Source organism: Pseudophryne corroboree, chromosome 1 (genome assembly GCF_028390025.1).
Source record: "Pseudophryne corroboree isolate aPseCor3 chromosome 1, aPseCor3.hap2, whole genome shotgun sequence".
NCBI lineage: Eukaryota > Metazoa > Chordata > Amphibia > Anura > Myobatrachidae > Pseudophryne > Pseudophryne corroboree.
Genome location: NC_086444.1, coordinates 75,324,383 through 75,343,935, shown reverse-complemented (window position 1 = coordinate 75,343,935; position 19,553 = coordinate 75,324,383). Strand labels below are relative to the sequence as shown.

General features: G+C 45.4%; 1 protein-coding gene and 1 long non-coding RNA gene across 3 annotated transcripts in view; one reads left to right on the top strand and one right to left on the bottom strand.

Moving 5' to 3' along the window:
• LOC135056052 (uncharacterized) overlaps window positions 1-1,209 on the bottom strand; it is a 192,885-nt gene extending 191,676 nt beyond the window's left edge. For both annotated transcript variants that reach the window (XR_010243874.1, XR_010243875.1), the window contains exon 1: window positions 1,120-1,209. This is a non-coding gene — a long non-coding RNA (uncharacterized LOC135056052). The remainder of the gene's footprint in view (window positions 1-1,119) is intronic.
• AGXT2 (alanine--glyoxylate aminotransferase 2) overlaps window positions 1-19,553 on the top strand; it is a 131,815-nt gene that overhangs the window by 93,599 nt on the left and 18,663 nt on the right. Inside the window, exons 5-10 of the mRNA XM_063960767.1 lie at window positions 906-1,000; window positions 1,398-1,491; window positions 6,847-6,940; window positions 12,837-12,937; window positions 14,365-14,457; window positions 15,396-15,528. Coding sequence (XP_063816837.1) covers window positions 906-1,000; window positions 1,398-1,491; window positions 6,847-6,940; window positions 12,837-12,937; window positions 14,365-14,457; window positions 15,396-15,528 — 610 coding nt within the window. The remainder of the gene's footprint in view (window positions 1-905; window positions 1,001-1,397; window positions 1,492-6,846; window positions 6,941-12,836; window positions 12,938-14,364; window positions 14,458-15,395; window positions 15,529-19,553) is intronic.

The following is a 19,553-nucleotide window of genomic DNA, read 5'->3' as shown; positions in this document are numbered from 1 at the left end:
AAGCGATAAAATTGTATCATGCTGAGCTACACAAAGGCGGTCATTCCGAGTTGTTCGCTCGCACGCTGCTTTTAGCAGCTTTGCACACGCTAAGCCGCCGCCTACTGGGAGTGAATCTTAGCATAGTAAAATTGCGAACGAAAGATTAGCAGAATTGCGAATAGACACTTCTTAGCAGTTTCTGAGTAGCTCCACACTTACTCGGCAACTGCGATCAGTTCAGTCAGTTTCGTTCCTGGTTTGACGTCACAAACACTCCCAGCGTTCGCCCAGTCACTCCCCCGTTTCTTCAGACACTCCCGCGTTTTTCCCAGAAACGGCAGCGTTTTTTCACACACACCCATAAAACGGCCAGTTTCCGCCCAGATACACCCACTTCCTGTCAATCACATTACGATCACCAGAACGAAGAAAAAACCTCGTAATGCCGTGAGTAAAATTCCTAATTGCATAGCAAATTTACTTGGCGCAGTCGCAGTGCGAACATTGCGCATGCGCAATTAGCGGAAAATCACTGCGATGCGAAGAAAATTATCGAGCGAACAACTCGGAATGAGGGCCAAAGGACGTACTTGTTATTCATTCATGGTAACATGGAAGCATTGGAAATAGATATTAGACAGATAATAGATTGTAAATTTTAAAGGAATATTGGGGTCTATTTACCAAGACTTGGAGAGAGATAAAGTGGACGGAGATAAAGTACCAGCCAATCAGCTCCTCACTGCCATTTTTCAAACACAGCCTGTGACATGGCAATTAGACGCTGATTGGCTGGTACTTTATCTCCGTCCACTTTATGTCTTAGTAAATAGACCCCAATTTAAAAAAAAAAAAAATGGGGTTAGGTGGAGTTAATAAAACATTTCATTGTTAAAGTGGATAAAAACCTGTTCTCCTATCAGGTGCTGTACCTGACAAACAGTGGCTCGGAAGCGAATGACATGGCCTTGTATATGGCAAGAGCATACACTGGAAATTATGATGTCATTAGTTTAAGGTAAGTCTGCAAGATATCCACCATGATTTATATTAATTTATTTAAAAGTCATCCTGACCATGTTCTGTAACCCGTTCCACTATCGGAATAGCAGATTTATGTAGACAAGCATACAGTACCTCACAGTAGTCCCGATTCACGGACCCGAATAGGAAACAGACGGTCCTTCCTCATACCGTAGACTAGGGCGGGTTTTGGATGATTTTGGGGTGAGCTTTGTTCAGAATGAACCCTGGACTTATTAGCTTCTTTATTTAAAGTATGTTTAATAATTGACTGCAGGCGAACTCAGCCAGGAAACCTCCCATGAAGCAGACGGACAGTGTAGTGAAGAAGATAATGTAGAGAAGCTGCTCTAGGGGCAATCACATTAATTCTTCTTCCTGTCGTTATGTAGGAGCGGGTACCACGGCGCCAGTCCCTACACTCTGGGAGTGACATCCCACTCCAGTTATAAGCCTGGACTGGCCAATGGTTTCGGTTGCCATACGGTAAGGTCTGTTTATGGAGCCTTTCTTCTTTTAGCTCAATAGGTGCCCATGGGGTAGACTTACCGTGCTATCCCTTTAAACCGGTCTACTCCATATTTGCCACCCGTGTCTATCTACCCCTCCCCTTTAGAATGTAAGCTCTCAGGAGCAGGGCCCTCAGCCCTCATGTGCTTATTCTTCTCTTACTTAAACCCACCACTGGAAGCAGTAGCAGTCATCTTATGCTCTATTTAGCTAACAATCTGTGATCCGACACTTGTTAGCAATCCCGGGAACGTTCTCTTACAGCAGCATCATTACGCTCTATACTGCCAGAGCAACCATTACTGATACAGTGGCAGAGTGATTACTCTTACTTACTGCAGGGTTGTTTCTTCTAGTAGAATGCGGATCTATTCCTTTCTAGGGGGTAAATTTAATAAGCTTCTAAAACAGAGAATTGGTGATGTTGCCCATAGCAACCAATCAGATACTGTCTATCATTTTCTAAAAGGCAATACAGAAATGATAAACAGCATCTGATTGGCTGCTATGGACAACATCATCAATTCTCTGCTTTAGTAAATTTATCCCTAAATTTGCACATTAACGGCTTGTTTCTGAGTCAGACGAATCTCCATCTCGCAAATTTCTGCATACTACTGCGCCAAAGAGAGAAATAAGTGACATGCGTAGGAGCAACCATATGCTTACTGGCAGAAAACACTACTATGGATTTATGTGTCCATCGACCGGCCACGCTCTCTGTGAAATGTGCAGCGTCAGTGGCTGTGTCATCGCACTGAACGCGCTTCTCTTATGGGAGTGTTGTGGGTGTGCAAGCCGACTTCTTGCGCAATTGTTGCATGTGGACCAGTGGCGGAACTAGCGAGCGGTGGGCCCAGGTGCGACAAAATGCTTTGCCCCCCCCCCATCCCATCCAAGTCCACCCCCTCACCCCTGGAGAGGATCTGGTGAGGGGGACCTGCTCAGTGCCAGAGAAATGGATACCTAGCAACAGTGCCGTAACTAGACATTTTAGCACTGTGTGCAAGAAATGGCATTGGAGCCCCCCTTCTATGTAAAACAGGGGCAGTGCGCGCCGCAGGCGTGCACAAAAAATATAGGGGCGTGGCTTCGTGGGGAAGGGGGGTGGCCACAAAATAATACCAATTCATATAACGGTGCACAGTAGTCTCCATTATTCAAATTACGCCGCACAGTAGCACCACTACACCAGGTAGAGCCCCTTTTACACCTTACGGCGGACAGATTCTCCTTTTTACACATTATGGCAGACAGCGTCCACCTTTTACACATTACGGCAGACAGCGTCCCCTTTTTACACATTACGGCAGACAGCGTCCCCTTTTTACACATTATGGCAGACAGCATCCCCTTTTTTACACATTACGGCAGACAGCATCCCCTTTTTACACATTACGACAGACAGCATCCCCTTTTTACACATTACTGCAGATAGCGCCCCCTTTTTACACTGTACAGGAGAAAGCGTCCCCTTTTTACACATTACGGCAGACAGCGTCCCCTTTTTAAACTGTACAGCAGACAGCGTCTCCTTTTTACACATTACGGCAGAAAGCGTCCCCCTTTTTACATATTACGGCAGACAGTGTCCCTTTTTACATATTACAGCAGACAGCATCCCCTTTTTACACATTACGGCAGACAGCGTCCCCTTTTTACACATTACTGCAGACAGCGTCCCCTTTTTACACTGTACAGCAGACAGCGTCCCCTTTTTACACATTACGGCAGACAGCGTCCCCTTTTTACACATTACGGCAGACAGCGTCCCCTTTTTACATATTACGGCAGACAGTGTCCCTTTTTACATATTACGGCAGACAGCATCCCCTTTTTACACATTACGGCAGACAGCGTCCCCTTTTTACACATTACTGCAGACAGCGTCCCCTTTTTACACTGTACAGCAGACAGCGTCCCCTTTTTACACATTACGGCAGACAGCGTCCCCTTTTTACACATTACGGCAGACAGCGTCCCCTTTTTACATATTACGGCAGACAGTGTCCCTTTTTACATATTACGGCAGACAGCATCCCCTTTTTACACATTATGGCAGACAGCGTCCCTTTTTTACACATAACGGCAGACAGCGTCCCCTTTTTACACATTACGGCAGACAGCGTCCCCTTTTTACATATTACGGCAGACAGCATCCCTTTTTTACATATTACGGCAGACAGCGTCTCCTTTTTACACATTACGGCAGACAGCGTTCCCCTTTTTACACATTAAGGCAGACAGACAGGAAAGAAAGAAAGAAAGAAAGAAAGAAAGAAAGAAAGAAAGAAAGAAAGAAAGAGAAAAAATAATAGATTATACTTACTGTCTCCGCTGGCAGTCAGGCTCCTCGGTGCAGCAGCTTCTGGCAGAGATCCCAGGCAGGGGAGAAGGAGGAGAAGGGAGGGGGAGGAAGGATCCGCAGCAGCGCAGTGTAATTGGTGGAGGCGCTGCTGCAGCTGTCCCTCTCCTTCACCATAGGCTGTGGCTCCCTCCTCCCCCTCCCTCCTCCTCCTTCCCCCCGTGGCCGCTGCGCTCCTCTCCTCGGTGGGCGGCGGTGGCCCGCAGCACAGTAATGAGTCAGTTTGACTCATTACATGCCGCTGGCTTTGGGCCCCTTGACAGTGGTGGGCCCCAGTGCAAGGCACAGCTTGCACTGGCGGTAGTTCCGCCACTGATGTGGACGGATGTGGGACACCTGTTTCAGCTGGATATTTAGCAGCCAGCATGGGGCTGGTGTACTATAAGTCCCAGTACTAGCTGTGGAGGCGGTCATAAGAACAGAGGGCGGGACAGGCCCCACATGCAACACATGGAATCTCGCATTATGATATACTAGTAAGCAGGCAGCCGCGGCCGTTCAGGCCACAGCCTGATACACGGGTGTTACTTTAAATACAATGCATGCACTAAAAGCCCTGTCCTGTCCTGTCACTGTTAGCAGAGATTTTCTATGATTATTATTAGTACTGTGATTTGTGAGGAGTCAAAGTGCACCCGCAGTGCCAGACAGGGGGGAAAGCAAAATGTACTTAAATCACTGGGCCTAATTCAGACTTCATCGCTCGCTAGCAGTTTTTTGCAGCGCTGCGATCAGATAGTCGCCGCCTACAGGGGAGTGTATTTGCGCTTTGCAAGTGTGCGAACGCATGTGCAGCCGAGTGGTACAAAAATATTTTTGCAGTTTCTGAGTATATATACAAAGGGAAAGGGGGGATGGGAAAGTATTCTGCACAAGTTTTATTTATTCAAAAATTCCCCAATTCTTCATGTCATCTATAATAGGATCCACAGGATGGGGGTGCTGCCTAAGACAATGATACTAGGAGACAAAGAAACGAAAGAACAGAATTTTCTGTTTGTTGGCGCACGACACGTGCGCCAACAAAAAGACAATTCTGTTCTTTCGTTTCTTTGTCTCGCAGTTTCTGAGTAGCCCATGACTTACTCAGCCGCTGCGATCACTTCAACCTGTCCGGGACCGGAATTGACGTCAGGAACCCTCCCTGCAAACGCCTAGACACGCCTGTGTTTTTCCAACCACTCCCAGAAAATGTTCAGTTGCCACCCAGAAACGCCTTCTTCCTGTCAATCTCCTTGCGATCGGCTGTGCGAATGGATTCTTCGTAAAACCCTTTGCACAGCAACGATCCGCTTTGTACCCGAGCGACATTGTGGTGCATACGCATGCGCAGTTCTGACCTGATCGCAGCGCTGCAAAAAATGCTAGCGAGCGATCAGATCTGAATTACCCCCACTGTTCATAACAGTTAGGGATATTTGCATGTAGGTGAGGACTCTGGGAGGGGATGACAAGCTCTGTTGAGCTGTACAGTAGGTGACATTGGGACATCCATATGGAGATAGCAGACAGCGCAGAAGGAAAAAGATCAGAGGAGGAGAGGTGTCATCACTATAGAGGTTGTACTGGAGTCTGAATGAGCCAATCAGTTGCTCAAGAAAAGAATTATGCAATGAAATATCAGAGGGCCAATAGCAGAGCCACGCGAGTCCCCTCAGATGGGTGACATGACAATAATCGACACAAAAATGGTCAACGCCCTTTTTTCCCCATTTTTCGGGTTGATAGTTTGGCATCTGGGACCATCAATTGTTGAAACACTTTGTGCGCCACACTTCGGGCACGGTGTGTCACACCACTTCGCTCACCACAAGGTTACTGAAGGTTATGATTTGTGACATGGATAGTCAAGGAAGGAAGTCAGAAAACATGAAAACCCCTCAAAAACATGTGTTGAAGATATGAACCTGTCAACATATATATTGTCCGAGTGTGGTATGGAAGGTCGACAGTAACTAGGTGGAGAGTGTCTAGGTTGACCACTATTGGTCAACAGTAACTAGGTCGACAGGGTCTCTAGGTCGACATGGGCTAGATTGACAGGTCAAAAGGTCGACATGAGTTTTTTTATGGGGGGTTTGTGTTGTTTACTCCGTACAGTGACCGGGAACCCCAATTAGTGCACCGTGTCCCCTCGCATGGCTCGCAAAGCTTCTCGGCACAAGTTACTATTCCCAATCGTAGTCCGTGTGGATCGTTAAGTATGAAAAAGTTTTTTTTTAAAGAAAAAAATTGTGAAAAACTCATGTCGACCTTTTGACCTGTTGACCTAGAACATGTTGACCCTAGAGACCCTGCCGACCTAGTTACTGTCGACCAATAATGGTCGACCTAGTTACTGTAGACCTAGAGACCGGATCCCATATTGTCCATATAGACCTTTTGTCCATGTCAACCTTGTGCCTGTTGACCATAAGGGGTCAACCTTATGACTGTCGACCAATAGTCTGGATCCCCCCACAGATAGGGGGAGCAGAAAGAAAGATGTGCCGGTGGTTGAGACACTAAAGGAACCAGGAAAGAGCTGTGTGATTGTAGAAACGTGACACGTAGACTTTTCAATGAGTAGAACATTAATAACTGTTGTGAGTGTAGTCTAGTAGGCATGTTGGGGGCAGAGGCCCGATTGTAGAAAGGGGGCTTGTTGGAGGGTGAGATGATGAGAAGAGTGCAGAGTCTTCATCTTCGTTTAGCAGAGAGAAAGATCTGATGGCGCACTGTGCTGTGTAGGACAATGCATGTAGCATGTGTGGGAATTGGCATAACAAAATATCTAGTCCAGTGGTATTGACCTCTGGCAACCAGAGCTTCCCCAGAATGCACTTTAAGCGTTTGATGTCAGTGCCAGGCCTTTTGCTGATTTCCACTTACTTACTCTTGATTGTTCTTATTTTAGTTTTTTTATTGACATATTTGTTCATATTACATTTATACGTAACCATTAGATTTTTATTGTCGCCTCATAGACCATGTGTCCTGATGTTTTTCGGGGTATATGGGGCGGAAGTCACTGCAGAGATTCCCCCATACAGACTACAAGGACATGCTCATGTTCCCCTGGTAAGGATTCTTCTTGATTAGATGCCTGTTTAACAAATAAATAAGTATCTGCAACGGCATGAGAAAAGTTTTAGCTTATCTGTATCTCTACACCCACTAACATTCATCTATAGCCAGAAAATGCACTACAAACTCCAGCACACAAATGTCAGACAAGCCCGGGGTGGTTTGTGGAAGATACATTATAAATAAACCAGCCTGATGTTCAGCTAGAGACTCATGGTCAACCAATCAGCAGCCCCTAACAAGGCTGATGTTCAACTAGAGACCAGGGGTCAACCAACCAGCAGCCTGAACCAGCCTGATGTTCCACTAGAGACCAGGGGTCAACCAACCAGCAGTCCCGAACCAGCCTGATGTTCCACTAGAGACCAGGGGTCAACCAACCAGCAGTCCCGAACCAGCCTGATGTTCCACTAGAGACCAGGGGTCAACCAATCAGCAGCCTGAACCAGCCTGATGTTCAACTAGAGACCCGTGGTCAACCAATCAGCTGCCCAGAGAATGTAGTTGGCTATTATTTCTGCTCTTATCACCCGGAGACACAAGCAGAAATCAGTGTTATCTGCTGCTCGCGGGTCTCTAATTGAATAGCTCCGGGCACTGTACCCAGAAGTAGAGACCTCGGCTAATTGTATCTGCCCCAAAGTGTCTTGCCAACCCCAGAATTAATAATTGAGAAACACAAAGTTCTTCAAATGGACCTTTAAAGGATAAGGGAGCAGATGTACTAAGCCTTGGACAGTGACAAAGCGGAGAGAGATAAATTATCAACCAATCAGCTCCTGTCATTTTTCAAACACAGCCTGTAACATGGTAGTTAGGAGCTGATCTCATCCCACTTTATCCCTCTCCAGGGCTTGGTATATCTACCCCTTATAGTTTTGGGAGGAACTATCCAGCAAAATCCCATTCAAGCTGTAATTCCTTGACCGTGTATTTCCCACTTCCCTGGCATGGTCGCATCAGATGCGACCATGCCTGCAAGTGCTCTATCTGACCTGGTCGCACAGGATGCGACCAGTCAGATAGAGAGTGTGTACAGTGGCAGGGAAGATAAACTTCCCTCCGCTGCTGCTGTCAGAGGGACCAGAAGGTCCCTCTGCCTCCTTGCACTCTCCCCCTGTGTCTGCCGTGCTGCCGATCACTGCTGATTGGTCAGCACGGCAGGATCCCCCCCTCCAGCGGCTGCAGACAATGGCAGCCGCTGGGGAGAGTAAATGAACCCTCCCAAGCCACCCCCCCCCTGCATACCTGCAGGCTGTCCCGGCTTTCAAAATGAAAGCCGCGATGTTCCCGATGTTCCGATGGTATCGATGTTCCCAGTCGATGTTTCGCTGTTTGGGGGGGGGGATAAACAATAAAAAAATATATGTTTTTCATTTTTTTTTTTTACTAAAATCATTTGGGATAGGGTTAAAGTCATGTTCTTCACTTAATTCACTCATAAAAAAAACCCGGCAATTTCGGAGCGGTTTTCGGCGAAATAAATCGTCAGTTAAGTGGATAAAAAGCAAAACATCATGATCAAGTTGAATGAAATAAAATAAAAGAGAACGCTGAAAGGGAAGTTTACAGAGAAGGTGCAACAATAATCCAACTATCAATTTTGAAAAGGTCCTGTGGTGAAGAGGTTCTGTGGTGTGACATTCCCCTTCATCCCACCAGGAGATCCAGGACACAATCCAGGAAGTTGGTCTGCTCTTCCAGGACACTGAGAGAGTTTCTCAAAAATTATGAGCCACCCAAACATTCCAGGAGAGTATCAGATGTGCACAGATTTTGGGGGGAGGAGGGTGGTTACAACGGTGCCTGGGTCTGTTTGGAGCCCAGGCCAGCCAGGAAAGTGTAACCACACCCCCAAGATGATGGCACCATGCCCCTTTCATCTTCTGCACAGGGCCCCGGTAGTCACAACGTGCCTGGCCACTCCCCCACACACTGGGTTATACCCTCAGGTAGGGCTCAATGGATCTCTTGATGGCATTGAGGAACAGGCAGGTACAGTATGCAGTAGCGTGTGAAATATATTTGGTCTTGTTTTCTGTAGACATATTCATTTCTTAATTATACATTATTGTATTTGCTTTAACGGATTTATTTGATTGAGTTTCAATGTAAAGGGCCCCATACACTAGAACGATTATGCCTGCTTTCAGCCCAATTCGGGTATTCGGCCCGATATATTGGGTGAAATCGGGCATTTTGGGTGTGTATCCGATCCGATCCAATGCGCGGCCCCGTGAGCATCGGATCGGATCCTCCAGATTGAATGTGCTGTACATTCAATCTGGTCCGACCCCGCAGGCATGGCTGGGATCGGCCAGGATCGCCCCAAGATACATTGTATGCAAAAGAACAGCATACGATGTATCTTGGGCGATCCTGGCGGCCGGGGTGATCTTCAGCGATTACCTGCGACATGTCAGATGGACATGTCGCAGTAGTGTATGGGGCCCTTAAGATCCCTCATCAACAAAAGTCATCTATTCTCTCGTTCGTATTTATTTAAAGACTTATTAAAAACTCTTTTGCCAAAGAAAATTCCACCTGTTGTTTCTTATTACTGTTTAAAATGTTCAATGAGTTATGTGGCATAATTGTAACTTGTTGCCTTGGTTTATTTTTGTATAGATTGTACATCTGACCCAACTAAAAGCTGTTATATACTGTATGTGCTATTAACATACCCGAATTGTACAATTATTCCATTGACGAGTACTGTATGTAAAAATTCAATAAAGAAAAAGAACAAGTGAAACATTTTTCTGGATGCACATTGGAACCAATTCAGGGTTTTTTTAAAAATATTATTTTTAATGGTTTGCATTAAAATTATTTCAACATGAGTGGTGAAATATTCATATATAGTGTGATGGAAAAATAAAGTATGACAATACAATCTATAAAATGTCTGATCAGTGTTATTTGCTGTGAACTTTTATCTTATATCTTTAGAAAGGCTATGGGGGTCATTCCGAGTTGATCGCTCGCTAGCTAGTTTTAGCAGCCGTGCAAACGCTATGCCGCTGCCCACTGGGGAGTGTATATTAGCTTAGCAGAAGTGCGAACGCATGTGCAGCCGAGCTCTGCAAAAACAGTTTGTGCTGTTTCAGAGTAGCTCTGAACCTACTCAGCGCTTGCGATCACTTCAGCCTATTCGTGTCTGGATTTGATGTCATACACCCGCCCAGCGAACGCCCAGCCACGCCTGCGTTTTTTCAGACACGCCTGCGTTTTTGCAAACACTCCCTGAAGACGGTCAGTTGACACCCAGTAATGCCCCTTTCCTGTCAATCTTCTTGCGGCCGCCAGTGCGAAGGAAAACTTCGCTAGAACTTGAGCACAACTAGAAAGAGCTTTGTACCCGTACGTCACGTGTGCGCATTGCGGGGCATACGCATGCGCAGAAATGCAGTTTTTTCACCTGATCGTTGAGCTGCGAAAATCAGCAGCGAGCGATCAACTTGGAATGACCCTCTATATTGCCTATAGAATCTGTGTGTTTGTATTATAAATACATCATCTTGCACATGTATCCTTTCAAATTATAATACAGTGTCTATTATCTTTACACTATGTTTTTAATATGATATTGTTTTTTACTGTGCAGCGGGGGTATAGTATTATCTTAGTATTTTACACTTCTCTCCTCTTGGCTTGCAACACAGGGGTGTATTCAATAGATGTCGGATCCCTTCCGACGGAAAAGATCCGACATCTCAGTATTCTTTAAAATTGTATTGACATTGGGGGTCATTCCGAGTTGTTCGTTCGTTATATTTTTCTCGCAACGGAGCGATTAGTCGCTAATGCGCATGCGCAATGTCCGCAGTGCGACTGCGCCAAGTGAATTTGCTATGCAGTTAGGTATTTTACTCACGGCATTACAAGGTTTTTTCTTCGTTCTGGTGATCGTAATGTGATTGACAGGAAGTGGGTGTTTCTGGGCGGAAACTGGACGTTTTATGGGTGTGTGCGAAAAAACGCTACCGTTTCTGGGAAAAACGCGGGAGTGGCTGGAGAAACGGAGGAGTGTCTGGCCGAACGCTGGGAGTGTTTGTGACGTCAAACCAGGAACGAAACTGACTGAACTGATCGCAGTTGCCGAGTAAGTGTGGAGCTACTCAGAAACTGCTAAGAAGTGTCTATTCGCAATTTTGCTAATCTTTCGTTCGCAATTTTGAGAAGCTAAGATTCACTCCCAGTAGGCGGCGGCTTAGCGTGTGCAAAGCTGCTAAAAGCAGCTTGCGAGCGAACAACTCGGAATGAGGGCCATTGTTGGAACTGGGGCCAAAACCTGTCAGATTTGGCCGCAGATCCACGTGTTTTCCGAGAAGTCGGAATTGTCAACTTGTCGGGAAAAAAGCAGCCCCATTGAATAGGTGGGAACCCCTTCCAACCTAAAAAAGGTTTCCGACAAGCATTGAATACCCCCCTAAGTATCTATTATTCTGATACTGTATTCTCAGTGAAGTAATTACTTTAATAAATGTAATAAATGTATACAACAGACATGGTGAAGTTATTTCCAATGTGGTCAATTGAATATAGGTTCCCCCATCCAGGACTTTTATCCCCCTTTAATATTTCAGTATCTTATTCATTCACATATTATATTCACTAGAACTAGATGTTCTTATTCACACACTGGAGTTGTTGTCATTTCAAAATGTCTCCTTCATCCTTTATTATATTTCTCAGTACTTCCAAAGTGTCCCTGGATGTGATATTGTACTTTATTAATTGTAGGGGTTTATTAAGTTAACCCCTACAATTAATAAAGCACAATATCATATCCAGGGACACTTTGGAAGTACTGAGAAATATAATACTATACCCCTGCTGCACAGTAACAAACAATATTATACTAAAACCATAGTGTAAATATAATAGACACTGTAAGCGCTGCAGAATATGTGTGCGCTATATAAATAACTGGTAATAAATAAATAATTATAATTTGAGAGGATACATGTGTAGCATGATGTATTTATAATGGGTATGGGACTCAGGGTTGGCACCCATTAGGTCGACACCCATTGGTCAACAGTGGCTAGGTCGACACTAGAAATAGGTCGACACGGCCATTAGGTTGACATAAACAAGGTCGACATGTAAAAAAGTCGACATGAGTTTTAAAAAAAAAAATTGGTGTCGTTTTCTCCGTCAAGTGACCGGGAACCCCAATTAGTGCACCACGTCCCCTCGCATGGCTCGCTTCCCTCGCCAGGTTTCCGTTCCCAATCGTAGTCCACGTGGATCATAAAGTATGAAATTGTCCCCCCCCCAAAAAAAAAATTGAAAAACGCATGTCAACCTTTTTTCATGTCAACCTTGTTTATGTTGACCTAATGGCCGTGTCGACCTAATCGGTGTCGACCCAGAGTCCGGATACCATTTATAATACAAACACACACAGATTCTATAGGCAATATAGCCTTTCTAAAGACATAAGATAAAAGTTCACAGCAAATAACACTGATCGGAGATTTTATAGATTTTATTGTCACACTTTATTTTTCCATCACACTATATTTTAATATTTCACCACTCTTGTTGAAATAATTTTAATGCATACTATTAAAAATAGGAATTTAAAAAAAATTTTTAATTGGTTCCAGTGTGCATCCAGAAAAATGTTTCACTTGTTCTTTTTTTTTTATCTTTATTGAATTTCTGGTCCTAGACCTGAAACATTAGGATAGCACCTGAAAAATCAAAAAATATATTTGTGACATCAGACACAATGATAAGAAAAGTAAAAGGAACCATGGGATATTCAAGCAAATATTTATTTATTGAGCACATGAAATACTGGTGCGGGATTCATTTCATGTTCTATGAGTACTGTATGTAGTGTATGAGTTACGTATCAATTTTGATTTTTTTTCAGGTTCATGTGACGCTAAAGATAAATACATCGAACAGTTAAAGGAAACCCTGGATACCGCTGCAGCAAAAAAGATAGCTGCATTTATCGCTGAGCCTATCATGGTAAAAATGGCTGCATTAAATGTCAGACTATGGCAATAACGGCTGTTATGTGGGGGTTATTTAGAAATGGACGCAGATTGTTGCATTCACAGCACAGGACAAGGCCATCCAGCATGTGTGTGGCACCGCCCCGCGGACGCATTGATTTATGGTTGACCCCTGTCTGTGCAGCCAGGTTGCGCTGGCAGTTGGTCCGGCGCCATTTTTTTTTCTCGGTGCGGCTGCGTGTGTCTACCTGCATTGCCTGGACCAGGCCCACAAAATGCTGCATCAACATTTATATATATATATATATATATATATATAAAACAGAAATCCACAGGTCTTAGTTACATACTTAGTTACATTCCTCTTTTTATTAACACGTACTAACACTTTACCCTCTCGTATTGTGCTGCCCTGGGGTAGCTGGCTTTTGCTAGTTTGTGGGGTTCTGCACCCCGGGCTCAGACCTAGAGTTAAGGACCACCAGTATCAGAGGAGCCGTGCCGGGGCCTGGTGTCTTATCATATATTTGCAAATGTATGTAACTAAGACCTCTGGATTTCTATTATAAATATAATCTTTCAAGTTTTGGTACAGGTACAGCTTGGTGTGCTGGGGGACACTAGGGGTTAATCCCCAATATATTTCTTTCTTAAACTACCCCTCCCTTTCATGCACCTGAATTGTATTGTCTAATTGAGCAACTTACATTTGTTCTGTTTGTATAGATAATAGTGCAATCTTTGACTGAGTTAAGTTTAATGGGGGAAGAGACAGATGAACCAGAGGATCGATTCAGCAGGTATTGCATAAATACTGTACATCCCGGTGTTAGAGAAGGGGGCGTGAGCTAACATGGGGGAGTGGCCAAGTGCCCTTTTTAAATCTTTTTAAATGATTATGTGCACCAAGGTAAGGTGTTACTATGCCAATCAGACAAGCCCCAGCTGGGTAACCAGTGCCTGGGCCTGCGTAATCAGTAACCCCCTCTCGACACCCCTGGTTATAATTAAATATCCTAGTAAGAAAATCTAAAAATTGGCATCCAGTAGAGTTGCTCTATATTCTAGAGCACAGGTTCTCAAACTCGGTCCTCAGGACCCCACACAGTTCATGTTTTGCAGGTCAACTGTAGATTTTTAAAATGTGACAGTTGGTGATACACAGTGCACCTGCTGGGTGACATGGAAAACGTGAACCGTGTGGGGTACTGAGGACCGAGTTTGAGAACCATTGATCTAGAGCAATTAAGTGTCTGGTATGTTTTGGTACAGATCAGTCCCACAATGTGGTACATTTAGGAGACATAAAAGAATTATTGATCATTTAAACAGCTGGAATGAATAGGAATATGCATTTGCTAATATACCGATCACCATTATTTATGCACCTTGCTGCAAGAATATTCCTCATTTCTAAGCCTCTTAGCACTTGTTTTCCAGGGAGTGGGAGGAGTCGTTCAGTATCCCAAAGGATTTTTGAAAGAAACGTATGAGATTATACGACAGAAAGGAGGGATATGTATCGCCGATGAGGTAAGTATGCGTAACATATAGTTTTTTCCCCCTAATTGTACAGTAGCTTTGAGAAGAGAAACGGCATCTAAAAATATAGGTTACTTTCTACGGAACACAACCTATTTTCAATCAACAACAAATTTGTTCAATCAAACAAATTTGTACTTTGTAGAATACATTCTCATATTAGAACTTTCATTTTCTGGAGGAACCAGAGATCGTCAGATTTTGTGACTGAGACAATTTATCAGGGAATCATAGTCACTGGCACTTATACCGGGATTGGATGAGTGGAGGATGGGGGGGGGGGGGGATGACACGTCCTTCTCTTTCCTTCTTTTCTTTCCAGGATCCTCATAACTAAACTGCATCTTCAAATGATCCAAAGTCGAGTCACATTATTATGACCACCAGCTACTAGCCAGCGTACCCGTCGTGTGCAGCACGGACAGCAGCTAAACGGGCTGAAATGTCATTTTAGACACACGTCTGGTAGTCCCAGGTTAAAAAATACATATAGCAGCCATTTGACCCAATTTAAGTACCCCAAATACTTTTATTATGACCACTTATACACTTATATACTGGTATCCTATATTAGTTTGTCTTTTTTGGGATATAGGCAAATATCCCCATTTTCCCCTACTGGTTTTGCCAGCAAGAATTTTTGCGCAAATCTTATTTTCGCATATTTGCAGTTGGACAGGTCGAAAAATGGGAGTGCGAATACTGGCAAAGTAGCAGCACTTTTTCGGGATCCGTGATAAATTATGTTTTCAAGGATAAGTGAATCCCCCCCAAGTGTATGCACATGAGCAAGTTATAAGATAAAATAAATACTGTACTATTCTGCATATGGTGACTGTATGCATTTATTCCCATATATGAAATGCGTGACAATATACGGATGATTTGCGTTCATCAAGTCCTCAATGTCTGTACTGTTTCACGTGTAGGTGCAGACTGGATTTGGAAGAACAGGAAGCCATTTTTGGGGCTTCCAGACACACGACGTCACACCGGATATAGTGACTATGGCAAAGGGGATTGGTAATGGATTTCCAATGGCAGCAGTAGTAACAACAGAAGGTAAGAAACCAATGGAAAATATGTAGGGCTTATGTACATGTTTTTGGCTTGGCACAAAACGCCTCTGCAGTGGAGTGGAACCGTCTCATAGTCAGGGGCAACAACAGTAAACAAACCTCAATGGATGGTATAAAAGTTGGATTAACAAAAACACACAAGAGGAGTCAGACAGATAATAAGAATTTACTTACCGATAATTCTATTTCTCGTAGTCCGTAGTGGATGCTGGGGACTCCGTCAGGACCATGGGGGAATAGCGGCTCCGCAGGAGACAGGGCACAAAAGTAAAAGCTTTAGGATCAGGTGGTGTGCACTGGCTCCTCCCCCTATGACCCTCCTCCAAGCCTCAGTTAGGATACTGTGCCCGGACGAGCGTACACAATAAGGAAGGATTTTGAATCCCGGGTAAGACTCATACCAGCCACACCAATCACACTGTACAACCTGTGATCTGAACCCAGTTAACAGCATGATAACAGCGGAGCCTCTGAAAAGATGGCTCACAACAATAATAACCCGATTTTTGTAACAATAACTATGTACAAGTATTGCAGACAATCCGCACTTGGGATGGGCGCCCAGTATCCACTACGGACTACGAGAAATAGAATTATCGGTAAGTAAATTCTTATTTTCTCTGACGTCCTAAGTGGATGCTGGGGACTCCGTCAGGACCATGGGGATTATACCAAAGCTCCCAAACGGGCGGGAGAGTGCGGATGACTCTGCAGCACCGAATGAGAGAACTCCAGGTCCTCCTCAGCCAGGGTATCAAATTTGTAGAATTTTTCAAACGTGTTTGCCCCTGACCAAGTAGCAGCTCGGCAAAGTTGTAAAGCCGAGACCCCTCGGGCAGCCGCCCAAGATGAGCCCACCTTCCTTGTGGAATGGGCATTTACATATTTTGGCTGTGGCAGGCCTGCCACAGAATGTGCAAGCTGAATTGTACTACACATCCAACTAGCAATCGTCTGCTTAGAAGCAAGAGCACCCAGTTTGTTGGGTGCATACAGGATAACAGCAAGTCAGTTTTCCTGACTCCAGCCGTCCTGGAAACCTATATTTTCAGGGCCCTGACAACATCTAGCAACTTGGAGTCCTCCAAGTCCCTAGTAGCCGCAGGTACCACAATAAGCTGGTTCAGGTGAAACGCTGACACCACCTTAGGGAGAAACTGGGGACGAGTCCGCAGCTCTGCCCTGTCCGAATGGACAATCAGATATGGGCTTTTGTGAGACAAAGCCTCCAATTCTGACACTCGCCTGGCCGAGGCCAGAGCCAACAGCATGGTCACTTTCCATGTGAGATATTTCAAATCCACAGATTTGAGCGGTTTAAACCAATGTGATTTGAGGAATCCCAGAACTACGTTGAGATCCCACAGTGCCACTGGAGGCACAAAAGGGGGTTGTATATGCAGTACTCCCTTGACAAACTTCTGGACTTCAGGAACTGAAGCCAATTCTTTCTGGAAGAAAATCGACAGGGCCGAAATTTGAACCTTAATGGACCCCAATTTGAGGCCCATAGACACTCCTGTTTGTAGGAAATGCAGGAATCGACCGAGTTGAAATTCCTCCGTGGGGGCCTTCCTGGCCTCACACCATGCAACATATTTTCGCCAAATGCGGTGATAATGTTGTGCGGTCACCTCCTTCCTGGCTCTGACCAGGGTAGGGATGACCTCTTCCGGAATGCCTTTTTCCCTTAGGATCCGGCGTTCAACCGCCATGCCGTCAAACGCAGCCGCGGTAAGTCTTGGAACAGACATGATCCTTGCTGAAGCAAGTCCCTTCTTAGTATCTCTTGAAGTTCCGGGTACCAAGTCCTTCTTGGCCAATCCGGAGCCACGAGTATAGTTCTTACTCCTCTCCGTCTTATAATTCTCAGTACCTTGGGTATGAGAGGCAGAGGAGGGAACACATACACCGACTGGTACGCCCACGGTGTTACCAGAGCGTCCCAGCTATTGCCTGAGGGTCTCTTGACCTGGCGCAATACCTGTCCAGTTTTTTGTTCAGACGGGACGCCATCATGTCCACCTTTGGTCTTTCCCAACGGTTCACAATCATGTGGAAGACTTCCAGATGAAGTCCCCACTCTCCCGGGTGGAGGTCGTTCCTGCTGAGGAAGTCTGCTTCCCAGTTGTCCACTCCCGGAATGAACACCGCTTACAGTGTTATCACATGATTTTTCGCCCAGCGAAGAATCCTTGCTGCCATTGCCCTCCTGCTTCTTGTGCCGCCCTGTCTGTTTACGTGGGCGACTGCCGTGATGTTGTCTGACTGGATCAGCACCGGTTGACTTTGAAGCAGAGGTCTTCCTAGGCTCAGAGCATTGTAAATTGCCCTTAGCTCCAGTATATTTATGTGGAGAGAAGTCTCCAGACTTGACCACACTCCTTGGAAATTTCTTCCCTGTGTGACTGCTCCCCAGCCTCTCAGGCTGGCATCCGTGGTCACCAGAACCCAGTCCTGAATGCCGAATGTGCTGCCCTCTAGTAGATGAGCACTCTGCAGCCACCACAGAAGAGACACCCTTGTCCTTGGAGACAGGATTATCCGCTGATGCATCTGAAGATGCGATCCGGACCATTCGTCCAGCAGATCCCACTGAAAAATTCTTGCGTGAAATCTGCCGAATGGAATCGCTTCGTAAGAAGCCACCATTTTTCCCAGGACTCTTGTGCATTGATGCACTGACACTTGGCCTGGTTTTAGGAGGTTTCTGACTAGCTCGGATAACTCCCTGGCTTTCTCCTCCGGGAGAAACACCTTTTTCTGGACTGTGTCCAGAATCATCCCTAGGAACAGCAGACGTGTCGTCGGAAACAGCTGCGATTTTGGAATATTTAGAATCCACCCGTGCTGTCGTAGAACTACTTGAGATAGTGCTACTCCGACCTCCAACTGTTCTCTGGACCTTGCCCTTATCAGGAGATCGTCCAAGTAAGGGATAATTAAGACGCCTTTTCTTTGAAGAAGAATCATCATTTCGGCCATTACCTTGGTAAAGACCCGGGGTGCCGTGGACAATCCAAACGGCAGCGTCTGAAACTGATAGTGACAGTTCTGTACCACGAACCTGAGGTACCCTTGGTGAGAAGGGCAAATTGGGACATGGAGGTAAGCATCCTTGATGTCCAGGGACACCATATAGTCCCCTTCTTCCTGGTTCGCTATCACTGCTCTGAGTGACTCCATCTTGATTTGAACCTTTGTATGTAAGTGTTCAAAGATTTCAGATTTAGAATAGGTCTCACCGAGCCGTCTGGCTTCAGTACCACAATATAGTGTGGAATAATACCCCTTTCCTTGTTGTAGGAGGGGTACTTTGATTATCACCTGCTGGGAATACAGCTTGTGAATTGTTTCCAATACTGCCTCCCTGTCGGAGGGAGACGTTGGTAAAGCAGACTTCAGGAACCTGCGAGGGGGAGACGTCTCGAATTTCCAATCTGTACCCCTGGGATACTACTTGTAGGATCCAGGGGTCCACTTGCGAGTGAGCCCACTGCGCGCTGAAACTCTTGAGACGACCCCCCACCGCACCTGAGTCCGCTTGTACGGCCCCAGCGTCATGCTGAGGACTTGGCAGAAGCGGTGGAGGGCTTCTGTTCCTGGGAAGGGGCTGCCTGCTGCAGTCTTCTTCCCTTTCCTCTACCCCTGGGCAGATATGACTGGCCTTTTGCCCGCTTGCCCTTATGGGGACGAAAGGACTGAGGCTGAAAAGACGGTGTCTTTTTCTGCTGAGATGTGACTTGGGGTAAAAAAAAAAAGGTGGATTTTCCAGCTGTTGCCGTGGCCACCAGGTCCGATGGACCGACCCCAAATAACTCCTCCCCTTTATACGGCAATACTTCCATGTGCCGTTTGGAATCTGCATCACCTGACCACTGTCGTGTCCATAAACATCTTCTGGCAGATATGGACATCGCACTTACTCTTGATGCCAGAGTGCAAATATCCCTCTGTGCATCTCGCATATATAGAAATGCATCCTTTAAATGCTCTATAGTCAATAAA